General features: G+C 36.6%; 1 protein-coding gene across 4 annotated transcripts in view; it reads left to right on the forward strand.

Annotated features, from left to right (window-relative positions):
• The window catches only part of ANKRD26 (ankyrin repeat domain containing 26), a 98,600-nt gene that overhangs the window by 32,385 nt on the left and 46,474 nt on the right, over nucleotides 1-19,741 (forward strand). For 2 of the 4 annotated variants that reach the window (XM_059912028.1, XM_059912038.1), the window contains exons 13-17: nucleotides 2,254-2,352; nucleotides 2,972-3,000; nucleotides 3,093-3,165; nucleotides 16,187-16,444; nucleotides 18,879-18,961. In XM_059912028.1, the coding sequence (XP_059768011.1) occupies nucleotides 2,254-2,352; nucleotides 2,972-3,000; nucleotides 3,093-3,165; nucleotides 16,187-16,444; nucleotides 18,879-18,961 (542 nt within the window). The remainder of the gene's footprint in view (nucleotides 1-2,253; nucleotides 2,353-2,971; nucleotides 3,001-3,092; nucleotides 3,166-16,186; nucleotides 16,445-18,878; nucleotides 18,962-19,741) is intronic. The other 2 variants (XM_059912047.1, XM_059912052.1) reach the window with 2 other exon arrangements.

Below are 19,741 nucleotides of genomic sequence, written 5' to 3' on the forward strand. Positions count from 1 at the left end.
GTGTCCTAAAGCATGTACCTGAAGTTATGTCATTTTTTATTCTAAAAAGCTATGCAGCTTATATTCTGAAAACTGTTAAAAAATATAACACTGTTGATGTAAAAAAAAAAAAGAAAAAAGAAAATCACCTGTCAAATGCATGGTGAGGAAAAAGATGAGAAAAGGAGGGAAGCTGTGTATCTTATCTGGTGTCAGCCACAGATTAAATTGAGAGTCCCGTTTAAGGAGCTAAATTATTAGTTCTGTTTCAAGGTACTCTACAACCTAAGGAAAGTCGGGAAATGAGAGGAAAGAAGGAATAAAGAATGAGAGAGGCAGAGGTTACAGGGAGTAAATGAAGGAAAAGGAAGCGGGGATCTGTGGAGGACGGTGGCAAAGTAAAATAGGTCTTTAGAAAAAGGGAGAGAAGAGTATTTGAAACGTGAGACAAATTTGAAGTGAGCTTCCAGCACTAAAACTTGTCAGAGACGAGCAGCAAAGCTTTCCCACTCTTACTGTGGGAATGTAGAAGCAGACTCATAGATCAGAGTTTCTCAAATGTTAATTAGTCCCTTGGGGATCTTGTGAAAAGTGCACATGCTGAGCAGCAGGTCTGGGATTGTGCATTTCTGACAAGCTCTCAGAGTCGCAAGGGCATAGGCTTGCATTTAGAGAAATCTGGAAGAAGAGCCACTGGATAGTTCAAGACAGAACAGGATCGAGGAAAAGCATTATTTTGTTTTTCTTTCTGAGCGTGTTTACAGCCAGAGGGAAGCAAAGCGTTGAAGTAGAACTTATAGATGTAAGGTACCACTGCTAAGCAAAGAGGAAAAAAGAAGTGGTGGGGATGATCCATAAAAAGAATGTAAAAGGGGAAGAATTAAGACCACAGATCCAGAGACTACCTTTGAAGAGGAAAGAATATAGTGAAAAGAAGGAGGGAGGAAAGAAAGGTGTTAGGGAGGTAATTGTGGAGGTGATGAGGAAACTTGAGAGAACCCTTGTTAGATGACTTCAGTGTATTTACACTGAAACAAGGTTAGGTCATTGCTGCTCCAGAGAATACTAGAAGCAGGAGTGGGTGCTAGAATTGGGGTAAACCCCAGCTCCTCCTTGTAACTATCAGGCGTCAAAGATATATGTTGTGTTGGTATGTGTTATTCAAATGAGATTAATTTGAATATGGAAGCATTGGCTGTTTTTTTTTTTTAAGATAGGTTTTTGTTTGTTTTTTTTTTGGCTGCTCCGCTTGGCATATGGGATCTTAATTTCCCCGACCAGGGATTGAACCCGTGCCCCCTGCAGTAGAAGCATGGGGTCTTAACCACTGGACCGCCAGGGGAGTCCCTAAGATAGCTAATTTTTTTTTTTTTTTTTTAGAGAATTTAATTTTTATTTATTTATTTTTGGATGCGTTGGGTCTTCGTTTCTGTGCTTGGGCTTTCTCCAGTTGCGGCAAGCGGGGGCCACTCTTCATCGCGGTGCACGGGCCTCTCAGTATCGCGGCCTCTCTTGTTGCGGAGCACAGGCTCCAGACGCGCAGGCTCAGCAGTTGTGGCTCACGGGCCCAGTTGCTCCGCAGCATGTGGGATCTTCCCAGACCAGGGCTCGAACCCGTGTCCCCTGCATCGGCAGGCAGATTCTCAACCACTGCGCCACCAAGGAAGCCCGATAGCTAATTTTTTTTTTTTTTTAAAGTTTTTTCCCTTTTTTTTTTCCAATTTTTATTTATTTATTTATTTATTTATGGCTGTGTTGGGTCTTCGTTTCTGCGTGAGGGCTTTCTCTAGTTGTGGCAAGCGGGGGCCACTCTTCATCGCGGTGCGCGGGCCTCTCACTATTGCGGCCTCTCTTGCTGCGGAGCACAGGCTCCAGACGCGCAGGCTCAGTAATTGTGGCTCATGGGCCCAGCTGCTCCGCGGTATGTGGGATCTTCCCAGACCAGGGCTCGAACCCGTGTCCCCTGCATTGGCAGGCAGATTCTCAACCACTGCGCCACCAGGGAAGCCCCCGATAGCTAATTTTTTGATGATAATTATTTCACAAAAATCCTTTTAAACATTAGCATGATATACTAAACCAAACTAATTTTGGAAACAAAAGAAATTAATAGGGTTCATTCCCTAAATGTTAAAATTGTTATTATCAGTAAATACTACACTGATTTTGAAATATGAAAGATTTTTAATATCTAATAATTCTGCGGCAGTAAAACTTATTCCTTTTTGATAATTATGCTTTGATATTGAAAACTTATTTTACATTATTTCTTAGATGTGTCTTATATACCTTCTTGCATGAGTGGATTGAGAAACTTTAAGATGACTAAACTAGAGGATCCAAGAAATGTAGGCATACCAGTAGCCCACATGGGTATGGAAAAAAAGAAGAATATTTTTATGAACTATTATTCTACAAGTGTATATCCAAGCTGATCAGTTCATAACACTTTCTCTGATGAGAAATGAATTATACATTCAACTGAACTGTCATCCCAACTGTGCACTTCCTAAATTACAGGACAAATTGAAGAACATGATAAATACTTGTAGTATAATGGTGTAAATGATGCTGCTGTATTGCATTCAACATATGCTGTTGCATTTTACCATCAGCTTTCATATTTATCTTCTCGGGGTCATGATTTGTTCCTCTGATTAAAGATCACTTTTCTCCTCATCAATCAGCATGTTCACATTGGTACTTGTGCATTTTTCTATTTTATAAAGGCTTTTGGAACATAATCTTACTTTTGAAATCTTAACTGCATGTTTTGTTAAACCTGTACTCCTATTTTTTCTTCAGTATCTATAGTGGATTCATATGTCTGTCTTGTTGCTGTCCTAACTTCCCCCAAGAAACAAAACACCAAAACCTAAAGTATTCACTGCCAAGGCCAAGCATGAGGATTCTGCTCAGTACTAACTGCATGAATATATAGTTGGCTTTCATAGTTACGTGTAGTTGATTCTATGTCCCTTTTGCCTTTTAGATTCTCCTGAAAAATATCCTCACTTGAAGGTAAAAACTTATATTTTCATCTTGAATTATTAACTACAGATTGTATCAAATGTACATTATTTATTAATAAACTTGTTTCAAAACCCATTCAGCCTGCAGTTGGAGTGAAAGATTCTGTTCCTAATAAAACAGTAGGAATGAAGGATTTACAAACATCCAGATCAGGTAAATTTTGCAGTGCAAATTTAACTCTGGAAAGAGGTACACTAAAATATTTGAAATGCTCACAGTCTTCATATTCCTAATTCTTTTTTTTTTTTTTTGCAAATTTAATTGAAGGATTTGACATAAATAAGGCACATGTTATTGTTGGTATCCATGTTTTGAAAAAAAGATATTTACAAGCATAAGAAAAAGATATTTTTAAAATGTAAGCTTTAACTCAGATGTTTCTATGTATGTTTCAATACCCTAAAGTTCTCAGTTTGGAATCTCTGTACTTCTTAGGGATTCTCAGAGGTTAATTATTAGATTCTAAGATATTTCCAGTTTTATAAAATGCTTATTTGAACTCTGACCTTTACCTAGAGTAAAGCTTCACTTGCTAACATGTCAATTGTATTTCAACTTTAATTATTTCATTTTAGTGGTGTTACATGGATGAGCTTAAGCCAACCAGATGTTTTGATTAGCAAACTCTGTGTGTGTGTGTGTGTGTGTGTGTGTGTGTGTGTGTGGTCTTTGATTATTGAAAGTGGGGGAAAGTAATCATACCTTAATGACGATTTGATAGACACAGTCTTTTATTTTTTATTTTTTTTTTTTTAGTGTTTAACCAAATATCTTTTTTTTTTTTTTTTTAATGTCTGAAACATTTATATCAACATATTTCCATACATATTTCCATACAAATACAAATATAAGATTTTTAGAAATTTCATGTAATGTCTGAAACATTTATATTAACATGTTTCCATACAAATAACCCAATGAAAGTTTAGTATTAGTTGTTTTGTTTGTTTTTTTATACTGCAGGTTCTTATTAGGCATCAGTTTTATACACATCAGTGTATACATGTCAATCCCAATCGCCCAATTCAGCACACCACCATCCCCACCCCACCGCAGTTTTCCCCCCTTGGTGTCCATATGTCCATTCTCTACATCTGTGTCTCAACTTCTGCCCTGCAAACTGGCTCATCTGTACCATTTTTCTAGGTTCCGCATACATGCATTAATATACGATATTTGTTTTTCTCTTTCTGACTTACTTCACTCTGTATGACAGTCTCTAGATCCATCCACGTCTCAACAAATGACTCAATTTCGTTCCTTTTTATGGCTGAGTAATATTCCATTGTATATATGTACCACATCTTCTTTATCCATTCGTCTGTTGATGGGCATTTAGGTTGCTTCCATGACCTGGCTATTGTAAATAGTGCTGCAATGAACATTCGGGTGCATGTGTCTTTTTGAATTACGGTTTTCTCTGGGTATATGCCCAGTAGTGGGATTGCTGGGTCATATGGTAATTCTATTTTTAGTTTTTTAAGGAACCTCCATATTGTTCTCCATAGTGGCTGTATCAATTTACATTCCCACCAACAGTGCAAGAGGGTTCCCTTTTCACCACACCCTCTCCAGCATTTGTTGTTTGTAGATTTTCTGATGATGCCCATTCTAACAGGAGTGAGGTGATACCGCATTGCAGTTTTGATTTGCATTTCTCTAATAATTAGTGATGTTGAGCATCTTTTCATGTGCTTCGTGGCCATCTGTATGTCTTCTTTGGAGAAATGTCTATTTAGGTCTTCTGCCCATTTTTGGATTGGGGTGTTTGTTTCTTTGATATTGAGCTGAATGAGCTGTTTATATATTTTGGAGATTAATCCTTTGTCCGTTGATTCATTTGCAAATATTTTCTCCCATTCTGAGGGTTGTCTTTTCGTCTTGTTTATGGTTTCCTTTGCTGTGCAAAAGCTTTGAAGTTTCATTAGGTCCCATTTGTTTATTTTTGTTTTTATTTCCATTACTCTAGGAGGTGGATCAAAAAAGATCTTGCTGTGATTTATGTCAAAGAGTGTTCTTCCTATGTTTTCCTCTAAGAGTTTTATAGTGTCCAGTCTTATATTTAGGTCTCTAATCCATTTTGAGTTTATTTTTGTGTATGGTGTTAGGGAGTATTCTAATTTCATTCTTTTACATGTAGCTGTCCAGTTTTCGCAGCACCACTTATTGAAGAGACTGTCTTTTCTCCATTGTATATCTTTGCCTCCTTTGTCATAGATTAGTTGACCATAGGTGCGTGGGTTAATCTCTGGGCTTTCTATCTTGTTCCATTGATCTATGTTTCTGTTTTTGTGCCAGTACCATATTGTCTTGATTACTGTAGCTTTGTAGTATAGTCTGAAGTCAGGGAGTCTGATTCCTCCAGCTCCATTTTTTTGCCTCAAGACTGCTTTGCCTATTCGGGGTCTTTTGTGTCTCCATACAAATTTTAAGATGATTTGTTCTAGCTCCGTAAAAAATGCCATTGGTAATTTGATAGGGATTGCATTGAATCTGTAGATTGCTTTGGGTAGTATACTCATTTTCACAATGTTGATTCTTCCAATCCAAGAACATGGTATATCTCTCCATCTGTTGGTATCATCTTTAATTTCTTTCATCAGTGTCTTATAGTTTTCTGCATACAGGTCTTTTGTCTCCCTAGGTAGGTTTATTCCTAGGTATTTTATTCTTTTTGTTGCAATGGTAAATGGGAGTGTTTCCATAATTTCTCTTTCAGATTTTTCATCATTAGTGTATAAGAATGCAAGAGATTTCTGTGCATTAATTTTGTATCCTGCAACTTTACCATATTCATTAATTAGCTCTAGCAGTTTTCTGGTGGCAGTTTTAGGATTCTCTATGTATAGTATCATGTCATCCGCAAACAGTGACAGTTTTACTTCTTCTTTTCCAATTTGTGTTCCTTTTATTTCTTTTTCTTCTCTGATTGCCGTGGCTAGGACTTCCAAAACTATGTTGAATAATAGTGGTGAGAGTGGACATCCTTGTCTCGTTCCTGATCTTAGAGGAAATGCTTTCAGTTTTTCACCATTGAGAATGATGTTTGCTGTGGGTTTGTCATATATGGCCTTTATTATGTTGAGGTAGGTTCCCTCTATGCCCACTTTCTGGAGAGTTTTTATCAGAAATGGGTGTTGAATTTTGTCAAAAGCTTTTTCTGCATCTATTGAGATGATCATATGGTTTTTATTCTTCAATTTGTTAATATGGTGTATCACATTGATTGATTTGCGTATATTGAAGAATCCTTGCATCCCTGGGATAAATCCCACTTGATCGTGGTGTATGATCCTTTTAATGTGTTGTTGGATTCTGTTTGCTAGTATTTTGTTGAGGATTTTTGCATCTATATTCATCAGTGATATTGGTCTGTAATTTTCTTTTTTTGTAGTGTCTTTGTCTGGTTTTGGTATCAGGGTGATGGTGGCCTCATAGAATGAGTTTGGGAGTGTTCCTTCCTCTGCAATTTTTTGGAAGAGTTTGAGAAGGATGGGTGTTAGCTCTTCTCTAAATGTTTGATAGAATTCACCTGTGAAGCCATCTGGTCCTGGACTTTTGTTTGTTGGAAGATTTTTAATCACAGTTTCAATTTCATTACTTGTGATTGGTCTGTTCATATTTTCTATTTCTTCCTGGTTCAGTCTTGGAAGGTTATACCTTTCTAAGAATTTGTCCATTTCTTCCAGGTTGTCCATTTTATTGGCATAAAGTTGCTTGTAGTAGTCTCTTAGGATGCTTTGTATTTCTGCAGTGTCTGTTGTAACTTCTCCTTTTTCATTTCTGATTTTATTGATTTGAGTCCTCTCCCTCTTTTTCTTGATGAGTCTGGCTAATGGTTTATCAATTTTGTTTATCTTCTCAAAGAACCAACTTTTAGTTTTATTGATCTTTGCTATTGTTTTCTTTGTTTCTATTTCATTTATTTCTGCTCTGATCTTTATGATTTCTTTCCTTCTGCTAACTTTGGGTTTTGTTTGTTCTTCTTTCTCTAGTTTCTTTAAGTGTAAGGTTAGATTGTTTACTTGAGCTTTTTCTTGTTTCTTTAGGTAGGCTTGTATAGCTATAAACTTCCCTCTTAGAACTGCTTTTGCTGCATCCCATAGGTTTTGGGTCGTCGTGTTTTCATTGTCATTTGTCTCTAGGTATTTTTTGATTTCCTCTTTGATTTCTTCAGTGATCTCTTGGTTATTTAGTAACGTATTGTTTAGCCTCCATGTGTTTGTCCTTTTTACGTTTTTTTCCCTGTAATTCATTTCTAATCTCATAGCGTTGTGGTCAGAAAAGATGCTTGATATGATTTCAATTTTCTTAAATTTACTGAGGCTTGATTTGTGACCCAAGGTGTGATCTATCTTGGAGAATGTTCCGTGCGCACTTGAGAAGAACGTGTAATCTGCTGTTTTTGGATGGAATGTCCGATATATATCAATTAAATCTATCTGGTCTATTGTGTCATTTAAAGCTTCTGTTTCCTTATTTATTTTCATTTTGGATGATCTGTCCATTGGTGTAAGTGAGGTGTTAAAGTCCCCCACTATTATTGTGTTACTGTCGATTTCCTCTTTTATAGCTGTTAGCAGTTGCCTTATGTATTGAGGTGCTCCTATGTTGGGTGCATATATATTTATAATTGTTATATCTTCTTCTTGGATTGATCCCTGGATCATTATGTAGTGTCCTTCCTTGTCTCTTGTAACATTCTTTAATTTAAAGTCTATTTTATCTGATATGAGTATAGCTACTCCAGCTTTCTTTTGATTTCCATTTGCATGGAATATCTTTTTCCATCCCATCACTTTCAGTCTGTATGTGTCCCTAGGTCTAAAGTGGGTCTCTTGTAGACAGCATATATATGGGTCTTGTTTTTGTATCCATTCAGCCAGTCTATGTCTTTTGGTTGGGGCATTTAATCCATTCACGTTTAAGGTAATTATCGATATGTATGTTCCTATGACCATTTTCTTAATTGTTTTGTGTTTGTTTTTGTAGGTCCTTTTCTTCTCTTGTGTTTCCCACTTAGAGAAGTTCCTTTAGCATTTGTTGTAGAGCTGGTTTGGTGGTGCTGAATTCTCTTAGCTTTTGCTTGTCTGTAAAGCTTTTGATTTCTCCATCAAATCTAAATGAGATCCTTGCCGGGTAGAGTAATCTTGGTTGTAGGTTCTTCCCTTTCATCACTTTAAGTATATCATGCCACTCCCTTCTGGCTTGCAGAGTTTCTGCTGAGAAATCAGCTGTTAACCTTATGGGAGTTCCCTTGTATGTTATTTGTCGTTTTTCCCTTGCTGCTTTCAATAATTTTTCTTTGTCTTTAATTTTTGCCACTTTGATTACTATGTGTCTCGGCGTGTTTCTCCTTGGGTTTATCCTGTATGGGACTCTCTGCGCTTCCTGGACTTGGGTGGCTATTTCCTTTCCCATGTTAGGGAAGTTTTCGACTATAATCTCTTCAAATATTTTCTCTGGTCCTTTCTCTCTCTCTTCTCCTTCTGGGACCCCTATAATGCGAATGTTGTTGCGTTTAATGTTATCCCAGAGGTCTCTTAGGCTGTCTTCATTTCTTTTCATTCTTTTTTCTTTAGTCTGTTCCGCAGCAGTGAATTCCATCATTCTGTCTTCCAGGTCACTTATCCGTTCTTCTGCCTCAGTTATTCTGCTATTGATTCCTTCTAGTGTAGTTTTCATTTCAGTTATTGTATTGGTCATCTCTGTTTGTTTGTTCTTTAATTCTTCTAGGTCTTTGTTAATCATTTCTTGCATCTTCTCAATCTTTGCCTCCATTCTTATTCCAAGGTCCTGGATCATCTTCACTATCATTATTCTGAATTCTTTTTCTGGAAGGTTGCCTATCTCCACTTCATTTAGTTGTTTTTCTGGGGTTTTTTCTTGTTCCTTCATCTGGTACATAGCCCTCTGCCTTTTCATCTTCTCTATCTTTCTGTAACTGTGGTTTTTTTCGACACAGTCTTTTAAAACAGTAATTCTGAAAGTTTTTGGCCTTAAGATCCTTTTATTTATTTATTTATTTGTTATTTTTTTATGATCCAGATAGACAATACTTTTACACTTTTAAAAATTATTGAGAATTCCAAGATACTTTTGTTTAAGTAGGTTGTATCTACTGATGTTTACTGTATTGGAAAATAATAAAAATTTAAAATACAACCACACACAATCATACATTCTATTAGCCATTAGAGCTATGATGTTATCACATATCTTGTCTCTGGAAAACTCCACTGTACACTTAAAACAGAATGAGAACGGAAATAACGTTTGCTGTTATTGTGAAAATAGTTTTGGCCTCTTGGACCCCTTGAACAGTTGGGTCTTGGGACTCCAGGGATCCTTAGGTGACACTTGAGAACCACTGTTTTAAACCATTTACAGAGCTCATGGATGTGAAATGATAAAGGGGCCCTTGTGATGAAACAGGCTTTAAAGTTTCACTTTTACATTTCTTGCTTTTTTCTTTGATTGGTCTTTTTTTTTTTTAGGTTTTTTTTTTTTTCTTTATACAGCAGGTTCTTATTAGTCATCAATTTTATACACATCAGTGTATACATGTCAATCCCAATCGCCCAATTCATCACACCACCATCCCCAACCCCCCACGACTTTCCCCCCTTGGTGTCCATACGTTTGTTCTCTACATCTGTCTCAATTTCTGCCCTGCAAACTGGTTCATCTGTACCATTTTTCTAGGTTCCACATATATGAGTTAATGAGTTAATATACGATATTTGTTTTTCTCTTTCTGACTTACTTCACTCTGTATGACAGTCTCTAGATCCATCCACGTCTCAACAAATGACCCAATTTTGTTCCTTTTTATGGCTGAGTAATATTCCATCATATGGAATATTATGTACCACATAATATGTATGTACATGTATGTACCACTTACATGTATGTATCATATGGTATATGTATGTACCACATCTTCTTTATCCATTCATCTGTCGATGGGCATTTAGGTTGCTTCCATGACCTGGCTATTGTAAATAGTGCTGCAATGAACATTGGGGTGCATGTGTCTTTTTGAATTATGGTTTTCTCTGGGTATATGCCCAGTAGTGGAATTGCTGGATCATATGGTAATTCTATTTTTAGTTTTTTAAGGAACATCCATCCTGTTCTCCATAGTGGCTGTATCAATTTACATTCCCACCAACAGTGCAAGAGGGTTCCCTTTTCTCCACATCCTCTCCAGCATTTGTTGTTTATAGATTTTCTGATGAAGCCCATTGTAACTGGTGTGAGGTGATACCTCATTGTAGTTTTGATTTGCATTTCTCTAATAATTAGTGATGTTGAGCAGCTTTTCATGTGCTTCTTGGTCATCTGTATGTCTTCTTTGGAGAAATGTCTATTTAGGTCTTCTGCCTATTCTTGGATTGGGTTGTTTGTTTTTTTAATATTGAGCTGCATGAGCTGTTTATATATTTTGGAGATTAATCCTTTGTCCGTTGATTCATTTACAAATATTTTCTCCCATTCTAAGGGTTGTCTTTTCATCTTGTTTATGGTTTCCTTTGCTGTGCAAAAACTTTTAAGTTTCATTAGGTCCCATTTGTTTATTTTTGTTTTCATTTCCATTACTCTAGGAGGTGGATCAAAAAAGATCTTGCTGTGATTTATGTCAGAGAGAGTTCTTCCTATGTTTTCCTCTAAGAGTTTTGTAGTGTCTGGTCTTACATTTAGGTCTCTAATCCATTTTGAGTTTATTTTTGTGTATGGTATTAGGGAGTGTTCTAATTTCATTCTTTCACATGTAGCTGTCCAGTTTTCCGAGCACCACTTATTGAAGAGACTGTCTTTTCTCCATTGTATATCCTTGCCTCCTTTGTCATAGATTAGTTGACCATAGGTGCGTGGGTTTACCTCTGAGCTTTCTATCTTGTTCCATTGATCTATGTTTCTGTTTTTGTGCCAGTACCATATTGTCTTGATTACTGTAGCTTTGTAGTATAGCCTGAAGTCAGGGAGTCTGATTGCTCCAGCTCCGTATTTTTCCCTCAAGACTGCTTTGACTATTCGGGGTCTTTTGTGTCTCCATACAAATTTTAAGACTTTTTGTTCTAGTTCGTAAAAAATGCAATTGGTAATTTGATAGGGATTGCATTGAATCTGTAGATTACTTTGGGTCGTATAGTTATTTTCACAATATTGATTCTTCCAATCCAAGAACATGGTGTATCTCTCCATCTGTTGGTATCATCTTTAATTTCTTTCATCAGTGTCTTATAGTTTTCTGCATACAGGTCTTTTTTCTCCCTAGGTAGGTTTATTCCTAGGTATTTTATTCTTTTTGTTGCAATGGTAAATGGGTGTGTTTCCTTAATTTCTCTTTCAGATTTTTCATCATTAGTGTATAAGAATGCAAGAGATTTCTGTGCATTAATTTTGTATCCTGCAACTTTACCAAATTCATTGTTGATTAGCTCTAGTAATTTTCTGGTGGCAGTTTTAGGGTTCTCTATGTATAGTATCATGTCATCTGCAAACAGTGACAGTTTTACTTCTTCTTTGCAATTTGTATTCCTTTTATTTCTTTTTCTTCTCTGATTGCCGTGGCTAGGACTTCCAAAACTATGTTGAATAATAGTGGTGAGAGCGGACATCCTTGTCTTGTTCCTGATCTTAGAGGAAATGCTTTCAGTTTTTCACCATTGAGAATGATGTTTGCTGTGATTTTGTCGTATATGGCCTTTATTATTTGAGGTAGGTTCCCTCTATGCCCAGTTTCTGGAGAGTTTTTGTCATAAATCGGTGTTGAATTTTGTCAAAAGCTTTTTCTGCATCTATTGAGATGATCATATGGTTTTTATTCAATTTGTTAATATGGTGTATCACATTGGTTGATTTGCGTATATTGAAGAATCCTTGCATCCCTGGGATAAATCCCACTTGATCATGGTGTATGATCCTTTTAATGTGTTGTTGGATTCTGTTTGCTAGTATTTTGTTGAGGATTTTTGCATCTATATTCGTCAGTGATATTGGTCTGTAATTTTCTTTTTTTGTAGTATCTTTGTCTGGTTTTGGTATCAGGGTGATGGTGGCCTCATAGAATGAGTTTGGATGTGTTCCTTCCTCTACAATTTTTTGGAAGAGTTTGAGAAGGATGGGTGTTAGCTCTTCTCTAAATTTTTGATAGAATTCACCTGTGAAGCCATCTGGTCCTGGACTTTTGTTTGTTGGAAGATTTTTAATCACAGTTTCAATTTCATTACTTGTGATTGGTCTGTTCATATTTTCTGTTTCTTCGTGGTTCAGTCTTGGAAGGTTATACCTTTCTAAGAATTTGTCCATTTCTTCCAGGTTTTCCATTTTATTGGCATAGAGTTGCTTGTAGTAGTCTCTTAGGATGGTTTGTATTTCTGCAGTGTCTGTTGTGACTTCTCCTTTTTCATTTCTAATTTTATTGATTTTGAGTCCTCTCCCTCTTTTTCTTGATGAGTCTGGCTAATGGTTTATCAATTTTGTTTATCTTCTCAAAGAACCAGCTTTTAGTTTTATTGATCTTTGCTATTGTTTTCTTTGTTTCTGTTTCATTTATTTCTGCTCTGATCTTTATGATTTCTTTCCTTCTGCTAGCTTTGGGTTTTGTTTGTTCTCCTTTCTCTAGTTCCTTTAGGTGTAAGGTTAGATTATTTATTTGAGATTTTTCTTCTTTCTTGAGGTAGGCTTGTATAGCTATAAACTTCCCTCTTAGGACTGCTTTTGCTGCATCCCATAGGTTTTGGATTGTTGTGTTTTCATTGTCATTTGTCTCTAGGTATTTTTGGATTTCCTCTTTGATTTCTTCAGTGATCTCTTGGTTATTTAGTAACGTAGTGTTTAACCTCCATGTGTTTGTGTTTTTTACGCTTTTCCCCTGTAATTCATTTGTAATCTCATAGCATTGTGGTCAGAAAAGATGCTTGATATGATTTCAATTTTCTTAAATTTACTGAGGCTTGATTTATGACCCAAGATGTGATCTATCCTGGAGAGTGTTCCGTGCGCACTTGAGGAGAAAGTGTAATCTGCTGTTTTTGGATGGAATGTCCTATAAATATCAATTAAATCTATCTGGTCTATTGTGTCATTTAAAGCTTCTGTTTCCTTATTTATTTTCATTTTGGATGATCTGTCCATTGGTGTAAGTGAGGTGTTAAAGTCCCCCACTATTATTGTGTTACTGTCGATTTCCTCTTTTATAGCTGTTAGCAGTTGCCTTATGTATTGAGGTGCTCCTATGTTGGGTGCATATATATTTATAATTGGTTTATCTTCTTCCTGGATTGATCCCTTGATCATTATATAGTGTCCTTCTTTGTCTCTTGTAACGTTCTTTATTTTAAAGTCTATTTTATCTGATATGAGTATTGCTACTCCAGCTTTCTTTTGCTTTCCATTTGCATGGAATATCTTTTTCCATCCCCTAACTTTCAGTCTGTATGTGTCCCTAGGTCTGAAGTGGGTCTCTTGTAGACAGCATATATATGGGTCTTGTTTTTGTATCCATTCAGCAAACCTGTGTCTTTTGGTTGGAGCATTTAATCCATGCACATTTAAGGTAATTATCAATATGTATGTTCCTATGACCATTTTCTTAATTCTTTTGGGTTTGTTTTTGTAGGTGCTTTTCTTTTCTTGTGTTTCCCACTTAGAGAAGTTTCTTTAGCATTTGTTGTAGAGCTGGTTTGGTGGTGCTGAATTCTCTTTGCTTTTGCTTGTCTGTAAAGCTTTTGATTTCGCCATGGAATCTGAATGAGATCCTTGCCGGGTAGAGTCATCTTGGTTGTAGGTTCTTCCCTTTCATCACTTTAAGTGTATCATGCCACTCCCTTCTGGCTTGTAGAGTTTCTGCTGAGAAATCAGCTGTTAACCTTATGGGAGTTTCCTTGTATGTTATTTGTCGTTTTTCCCTTGCTGCTTTCAGTAATTTTTCTTTGTCTTTAATTTTTGCCAGTTTGATTACTCTGTGACTTGGCATGTTTCTCCTTGAATTTATCCTGTATGGGACTCGCTGAGCTTCCTGGACTTGGGTAGCTATTTCCTTTCCCATGTTAGGGAAGTTTTTGACTATAATCTCTTCAAATATTTCCTCGGGTCCTTTCTCTCTCTCTTCTCCTTTTGGGACCCCTATAATGTGAATGTTGTTGCATTTAATGTTTTCTCAGAGGTCTCTTAGGCTGTCTTCATTTCTTTTCATTCTTTTTTCTTTATTCTCTGCTGCAGCAGTGAATCCCACCATTCCGTTTTACAGGTCACTTATCTGTTCTTCTGCCTCAGTTATTCTGGTATTGATTCCTTCTAGTGTAGTTTTCATTTCAGTTATTGTATTGTTCATCTCTGTTTGCTTGTTCTTTAACTCTTCTAGGTCTTTGTTAAACATTTCTTGCATCTTCTCTATCTTTGCCTCCATTGTTTTTCCAAGGTCCTGGATCATCTTCACTATCATTATTCTGAATTCTTTTTCTGGAAGATTGCCTGTCTCCACTTCATTTAGTTGTTTTTCTGGGGTTTTATCTTGTTCCTTCATCTGGTACATAGCCCTCTGCCTTTTCATCTTGTCTGTCTTTCTGTGAATGTGGCTTTTGTTCCACAGGCTGCAAGATTGTAGTTCTTCTTGCTTCTGCTGTCTGCCCTCTGGTGGATGAGGGTATCTAAGAGGCTTGTGCAAGTTTCCTGATGGGAGGGACTGGTGGTCAGTAGAGCTGACTGTTGCTCTGGTGGGCGGAGCTCAGTACAACTTTAATCCGCTTGACTGCTGATGGGTGGGGCTGGGTTCCCCCCCTGTTGGTTGTTTGGCCTGAGGCAACCCAACAGTGGAGGCTACCTGGGCTCTTTGGTAGGGCTAATGGCAGACTCTGGGAGGGCTCACGCCAAGGAGTACTTCCCAGAACTTCTCCTGCCAGTGTCCTTGTCCCCATGGTGAGCCACAGCCACCCCCCGCCTCTGCAGGAGACCGTCCCCCGCCTCTGCAGGAGACCGTCCAACAGTAGCAGGTAGGTCTAGTTCAGTCTCCCCTGGGTTCATTGCTCCTTCCCCTGGGTCCCGATGTGCACAGTACTTTGTGTGTGCCCTCCAAGAGTGGAGTCTCTGTTTCCCCCAGTCCTGTCGAAGTCCTGCAATCAAATCCCACTAGGCTTCAAAGTCTGATTCTCTAGGAACTCCTCCTGCCATTGCCGGACCCCCAAGTTGGGAAGCCTGACATGGGGCTCAGAACCTTCACTCCAGTGGGTGGACTTCTGTGGTATAAGTGTTCTCCAGTCTATGAGTCACCCACCCAGCAGTTATGGGATTTGATTTTGCTGTGAATGGGCCCCTCCTACCATCTCATTGTGGCTTCTCCTTTGTCTTCGGATGTGGGGTATCTTATTTGGTGAGTTCCAGTGTCTTCCTGTCGATGATTGTCCAGCACCTTGCTGTGATTCTGGTGTTCTCACAAGAGGGAGTGAGAGCATGTCCTTCTACTCCACCATCTTGGTTCAGCTCTGATTTGTCTTAAGAAATTTAAATCTGACAATTTTAGTTGTTTTTAAAAAAAGAAAAATATTTTTGTTATGTATTCATTTCCTGTCTCATGGTACTGTATGCTCTTTGGATCTATTGTGGACCTAGACTTATCCTATTTTTACCTGGAAACAATTAGTCACTCAAGGCTATCATTTCTTATGTAAGTTTATGATATTTATCCAAGGCTTCTAAAATGAGTTCTGAAGATATTGGTACATTGAGGAAAGACCATCTCATTGTAATTAAAGTAGTACCATTCATTAAAAGATTTTTTAAAACCCATGTCTCTGGAACACACAATACTGTCATGCATATTTAAACATAAAATAAATGGTTAGACATAATTTTGTTAATGAAAAAATTCATATGTTGAAGAAACTTAATTATTAATAAAGCTCTTATGGTATACAGAATATGTAATAGAGATTGATGGGTGAATCAAAGTAAGTAATACTAGAAAATTAAAAAGTAGAAAAAATGAGAGACAATAGTTAACGTATCTATATGAATGGCAATGACGTGTAAGATACAATAAGCCATGAAGGAGTAGTGTGTTTGGGGGGAGAGGAGGACATGGGACTGCTTCTCTGAAGAAAGAATTTGTTCAGGTTAGTCAAATTTGTATTAGTATTCACATTCTAATAAACGGAAACTTTGTTTTCAGATTTTTCAGATTGGGATTCTGCTAGTTTGACGCTCAATAATGAGACTTGTCAAAGAGCCGGGCATTTGAAAGTTGATGATAAATATCCATTTGTGTCACAATCAATGACCAAAAATCAGTCAGCATCCACAGAATTTGGACAGATGACCTTAATAGATAAAGAAAAGATTAATATTGGAGCGGTGTTTCTGTTAGGGAATTACACGCTCCATGACCTGTGTGAGTCACAACTGCCAGAAAACAGAGAAAGCAAACAAGGTAATAAATAGGCACAGAGCACTCAACCGTAGGCCACCTCGGCATGGCTTCACCATAATCCTGATGTTTCCAAAATCATTTTGTGGCAAAATCTGCTTTGTGTTTACTCCGTTTATTTAACCTGCAGCTAAACGTCTTTTAGCAAGACGTTTGCATTCTTCCTCTGACCAAAGCAACATAATAAATAACAAAGAGAATTAGGAGAGAGAATAAGTTCGTTAGGCTAGTATTTAGCATACACCTGAGAGTGGGTAGCAGGATTATATTTAGAACTTTGCGACTAGTTGGGAAACCTAGGTAGACATCTCAAGATTCCCTTCTCAAAATGTAGTTTCTTAGCTTTATTTTTGTTTATCTCTGAATTCATTAGTATTAGTTATAACTATATTCAGTGTAACTAAAAAAGCACCTCCAAAACCAAATACTAAACTATTTCTTGTATTTTCTATGAGTTTATATATTTTAGAATTGGCTTTCCCAACGGTAATGGGCATCATTGGGGATTGCTACATAGTCCCTCCTTCTTAGCTGTGTCCACATAGTATATCAACTTATTATTTTTAATGAATTAATAGTTCACAAGGGATATTGGTTTTACGGAGTGCTGATCATTTAAAAAGAGTATACGGAAAATCAATTCTAACTCTACTAGGATGCCCAGTCTATTGATTAACCACATCTAATATATGTTCTACATAAATACCAATTAATTTAGTGCCCTGAATCAGTCATATGATCAGGGCTATAGTAATAAATCATACACTGTTTTCTTTTTTTCAGTCCTATAGTTTTATCTTCTTGTCTTTCCTTACCTGTAGAATTAATGTTATATTTACAAAAGGTTCTCAGTTATCTCCTGGAGTAGTGACTACAAGCTATAAACTCAAAGTTTTTTTTATCTATACAAGTGACTTGTTTGCTCTCATTTCTCCATGAGCTTGGTAGGTCCAAGAAGCACGAATTCAAACGAAACACCTACACGAGCCCCCTCAACACAGGAAGATATGAAACAGGAAAACCGGAAACTAAATACAAGCAACTTAAAACAGTTCATGCAGATCATTTCTCTTCTCAGTTGATACCTTTTATAAAGTAATAAGCAGAGTCTAGTTCTTGAGGGACCCAGGATTCGTGCATTTATTTATTTAATAAAGATGTATTCTATGCTGGGTCCTGGTAATTTTATATCCTAAATATTTCTGGAAACAGTCCCTCAGTGTAGGCCTGCATCATCTTTTTTTTGCATTATAATGCCATCAAATTCATCTCCCTCTATTTATTTGTATGGCCTTCAAATTCTTCCCTCCCGCAGCATTTAGAGTGATCTATCTCAAATGCACCAGTGATCGTGAACCACTCTTTAAAGCATATTTTTGTCCAGCCATCTTAGAATGACATGAGGCTTTCATAATCTAACTTCTACCTGACTCTCCCTCTCTAGCCCTTTTTTCTGTCCTTTGCTCTGGAATTCTGAACTGCTGGTGATGCTCTCTTACCTATCCCTGTATTTTAGACAAATATTCACCCTGTTTTATGTATGCTTCTCTCCCTGTCTTGCTACAGCTTTCCATGCTCTCTCCCTTTCCTGCCCTCTATTCCCTTGAATCTGACTGACCTCACTGTGTAAGTCTCAGCTCAGGCATTATCTCTAGAAAAGCCATCCCTGACACCTTTTATCTACATTCTTCTTTAAACTGCAATGTTTAGTACTGAGCAGGAACTCAATAAATAATTATTGAGTAAAAAAAGACTTTATACAAAGATGATTTCAAGAACTTGTCCTCTACAGTCTAGGAGCAAAGAGGATAGACGTGAAGAAATAATTTACAGTTCAGGTGATAAAGATACACTAGAAAAATCTATAAAGTACTAAGGTAGCTACTAGGAAAGAGATACCTATTTGGGGAAAGAGAGCTGTAATCAAGGAGGACTTCACAAAGCAGGCTGAGTCTTAAAAGATGAAAAGAAATTTGTCAGAAGAGTAGAGGAAAACATTTCAGATTAAGGAACTGATAAAAGCATGAAAAGTAACAGTAGTTTTGGAAACCATGAATAACGTTGCAGTTGAAGTTTGGGGTGTTGTTAAATAGGTACTATTATGAAGTAGAGAACAGAGTGTATTGGGACTTTATATGTTCTGTATTTTTAAATTTTGTTTGGTTTTTGATTGTTCTGTTCATTGATGTTTGGTGGATGAATTTGTAAATGAATCTTTGAGATGTTTGTGTGCCTGTAACCTGGTGATATCTGGTATTTCCCAGATGGTTTGTTGAAGTTTTAGGTAATTAGAAGTATTTCTTAAAGAAGTAAATATTCAGCTAAAGATTAAGCTTAATTTAAATTGTCATTTGATAAAATTTTTTAAATCTGTTTTTATAAAGATTATGTCTTTTATCTAAGTGTTCTAAGTAGTTAATTTTAACTAAACATATAGATTTGTCAGCAGAACTAGACTTAGAAATAACTTCGGAGGAAGCACAAGAAAGGCTTGATGGAAGTGAAAATAACCACTCACAGGTATGTAAAAATGTAAATGTAAATTTCTGGCTCAATATTGTTTTCTATGCTTTAACAACATAACAGAGTTCAAATGAAATTACCTTTCAAAATTAACCTCTTAGAATCGATAGATAATAATTTAATATTTTGTTTTTATAGTGCTTTAATTACAAAGCTTAAAATATTGTTAGAATCTATTATAATTTATAGTTAAACTTTGTCCTTGGAATTGAGGCAAAAAAATTTCCTGAATATTGTTTGCTTCTTCCTTACATGATAAAGAAGGTGATAATCAAATACTGAATCGTATGATTAAGCAGTTGAAATTATGAACAATATATCAATGATGGTCCGTGAGTTAGAGTCATGGAAGGAGAAATCATTCCCAGCTGTTCAAAATTTGCAGTTTCAAATTGCCAGTCACTAATGCCAAGATTAAAGATTTATTCTGTCTTGTGATCTCTATATAATCGACCTAAGGATCTGCATTGAGGGAGAGAAGGGGTCATACAATCAACCCAATTGCCTATTGAGGAATCAAACCTTCCAGAATTGGACCTTTGTTGTTAGGGTACAAACAATAACTTTCTAATTTATTTCATTTCAGGGTAGGAAACCAGTAAATATTATTAAACAATGTTTTATCCACTTTCATTAGTGGATATTAGAATATAATAAAACTGAATGAAAGCAGGTATTATATCAATGTATAATACTATCATAGTATATAATTTGCATTAAAATTTAGGAATTTGTTCCTCTTTCTGATTGGTGTTAATTGATTTTGGCTCCTAGTAA

Source organism: Balaenoptera ricei, chromosome 2 (assembly GCF_028023285.1).
Source record: "Balaenoptera ricei isolate mBalRic1 chromosome 2, mBalRic1.hap2, whole genome shotgun sequence".
NCBI lineage: Eukaryota > Metazoa > Chordata > Mammalia > Artiodactyla > Balaenopteridae > Balaenoptera > Balaenoptera ricei.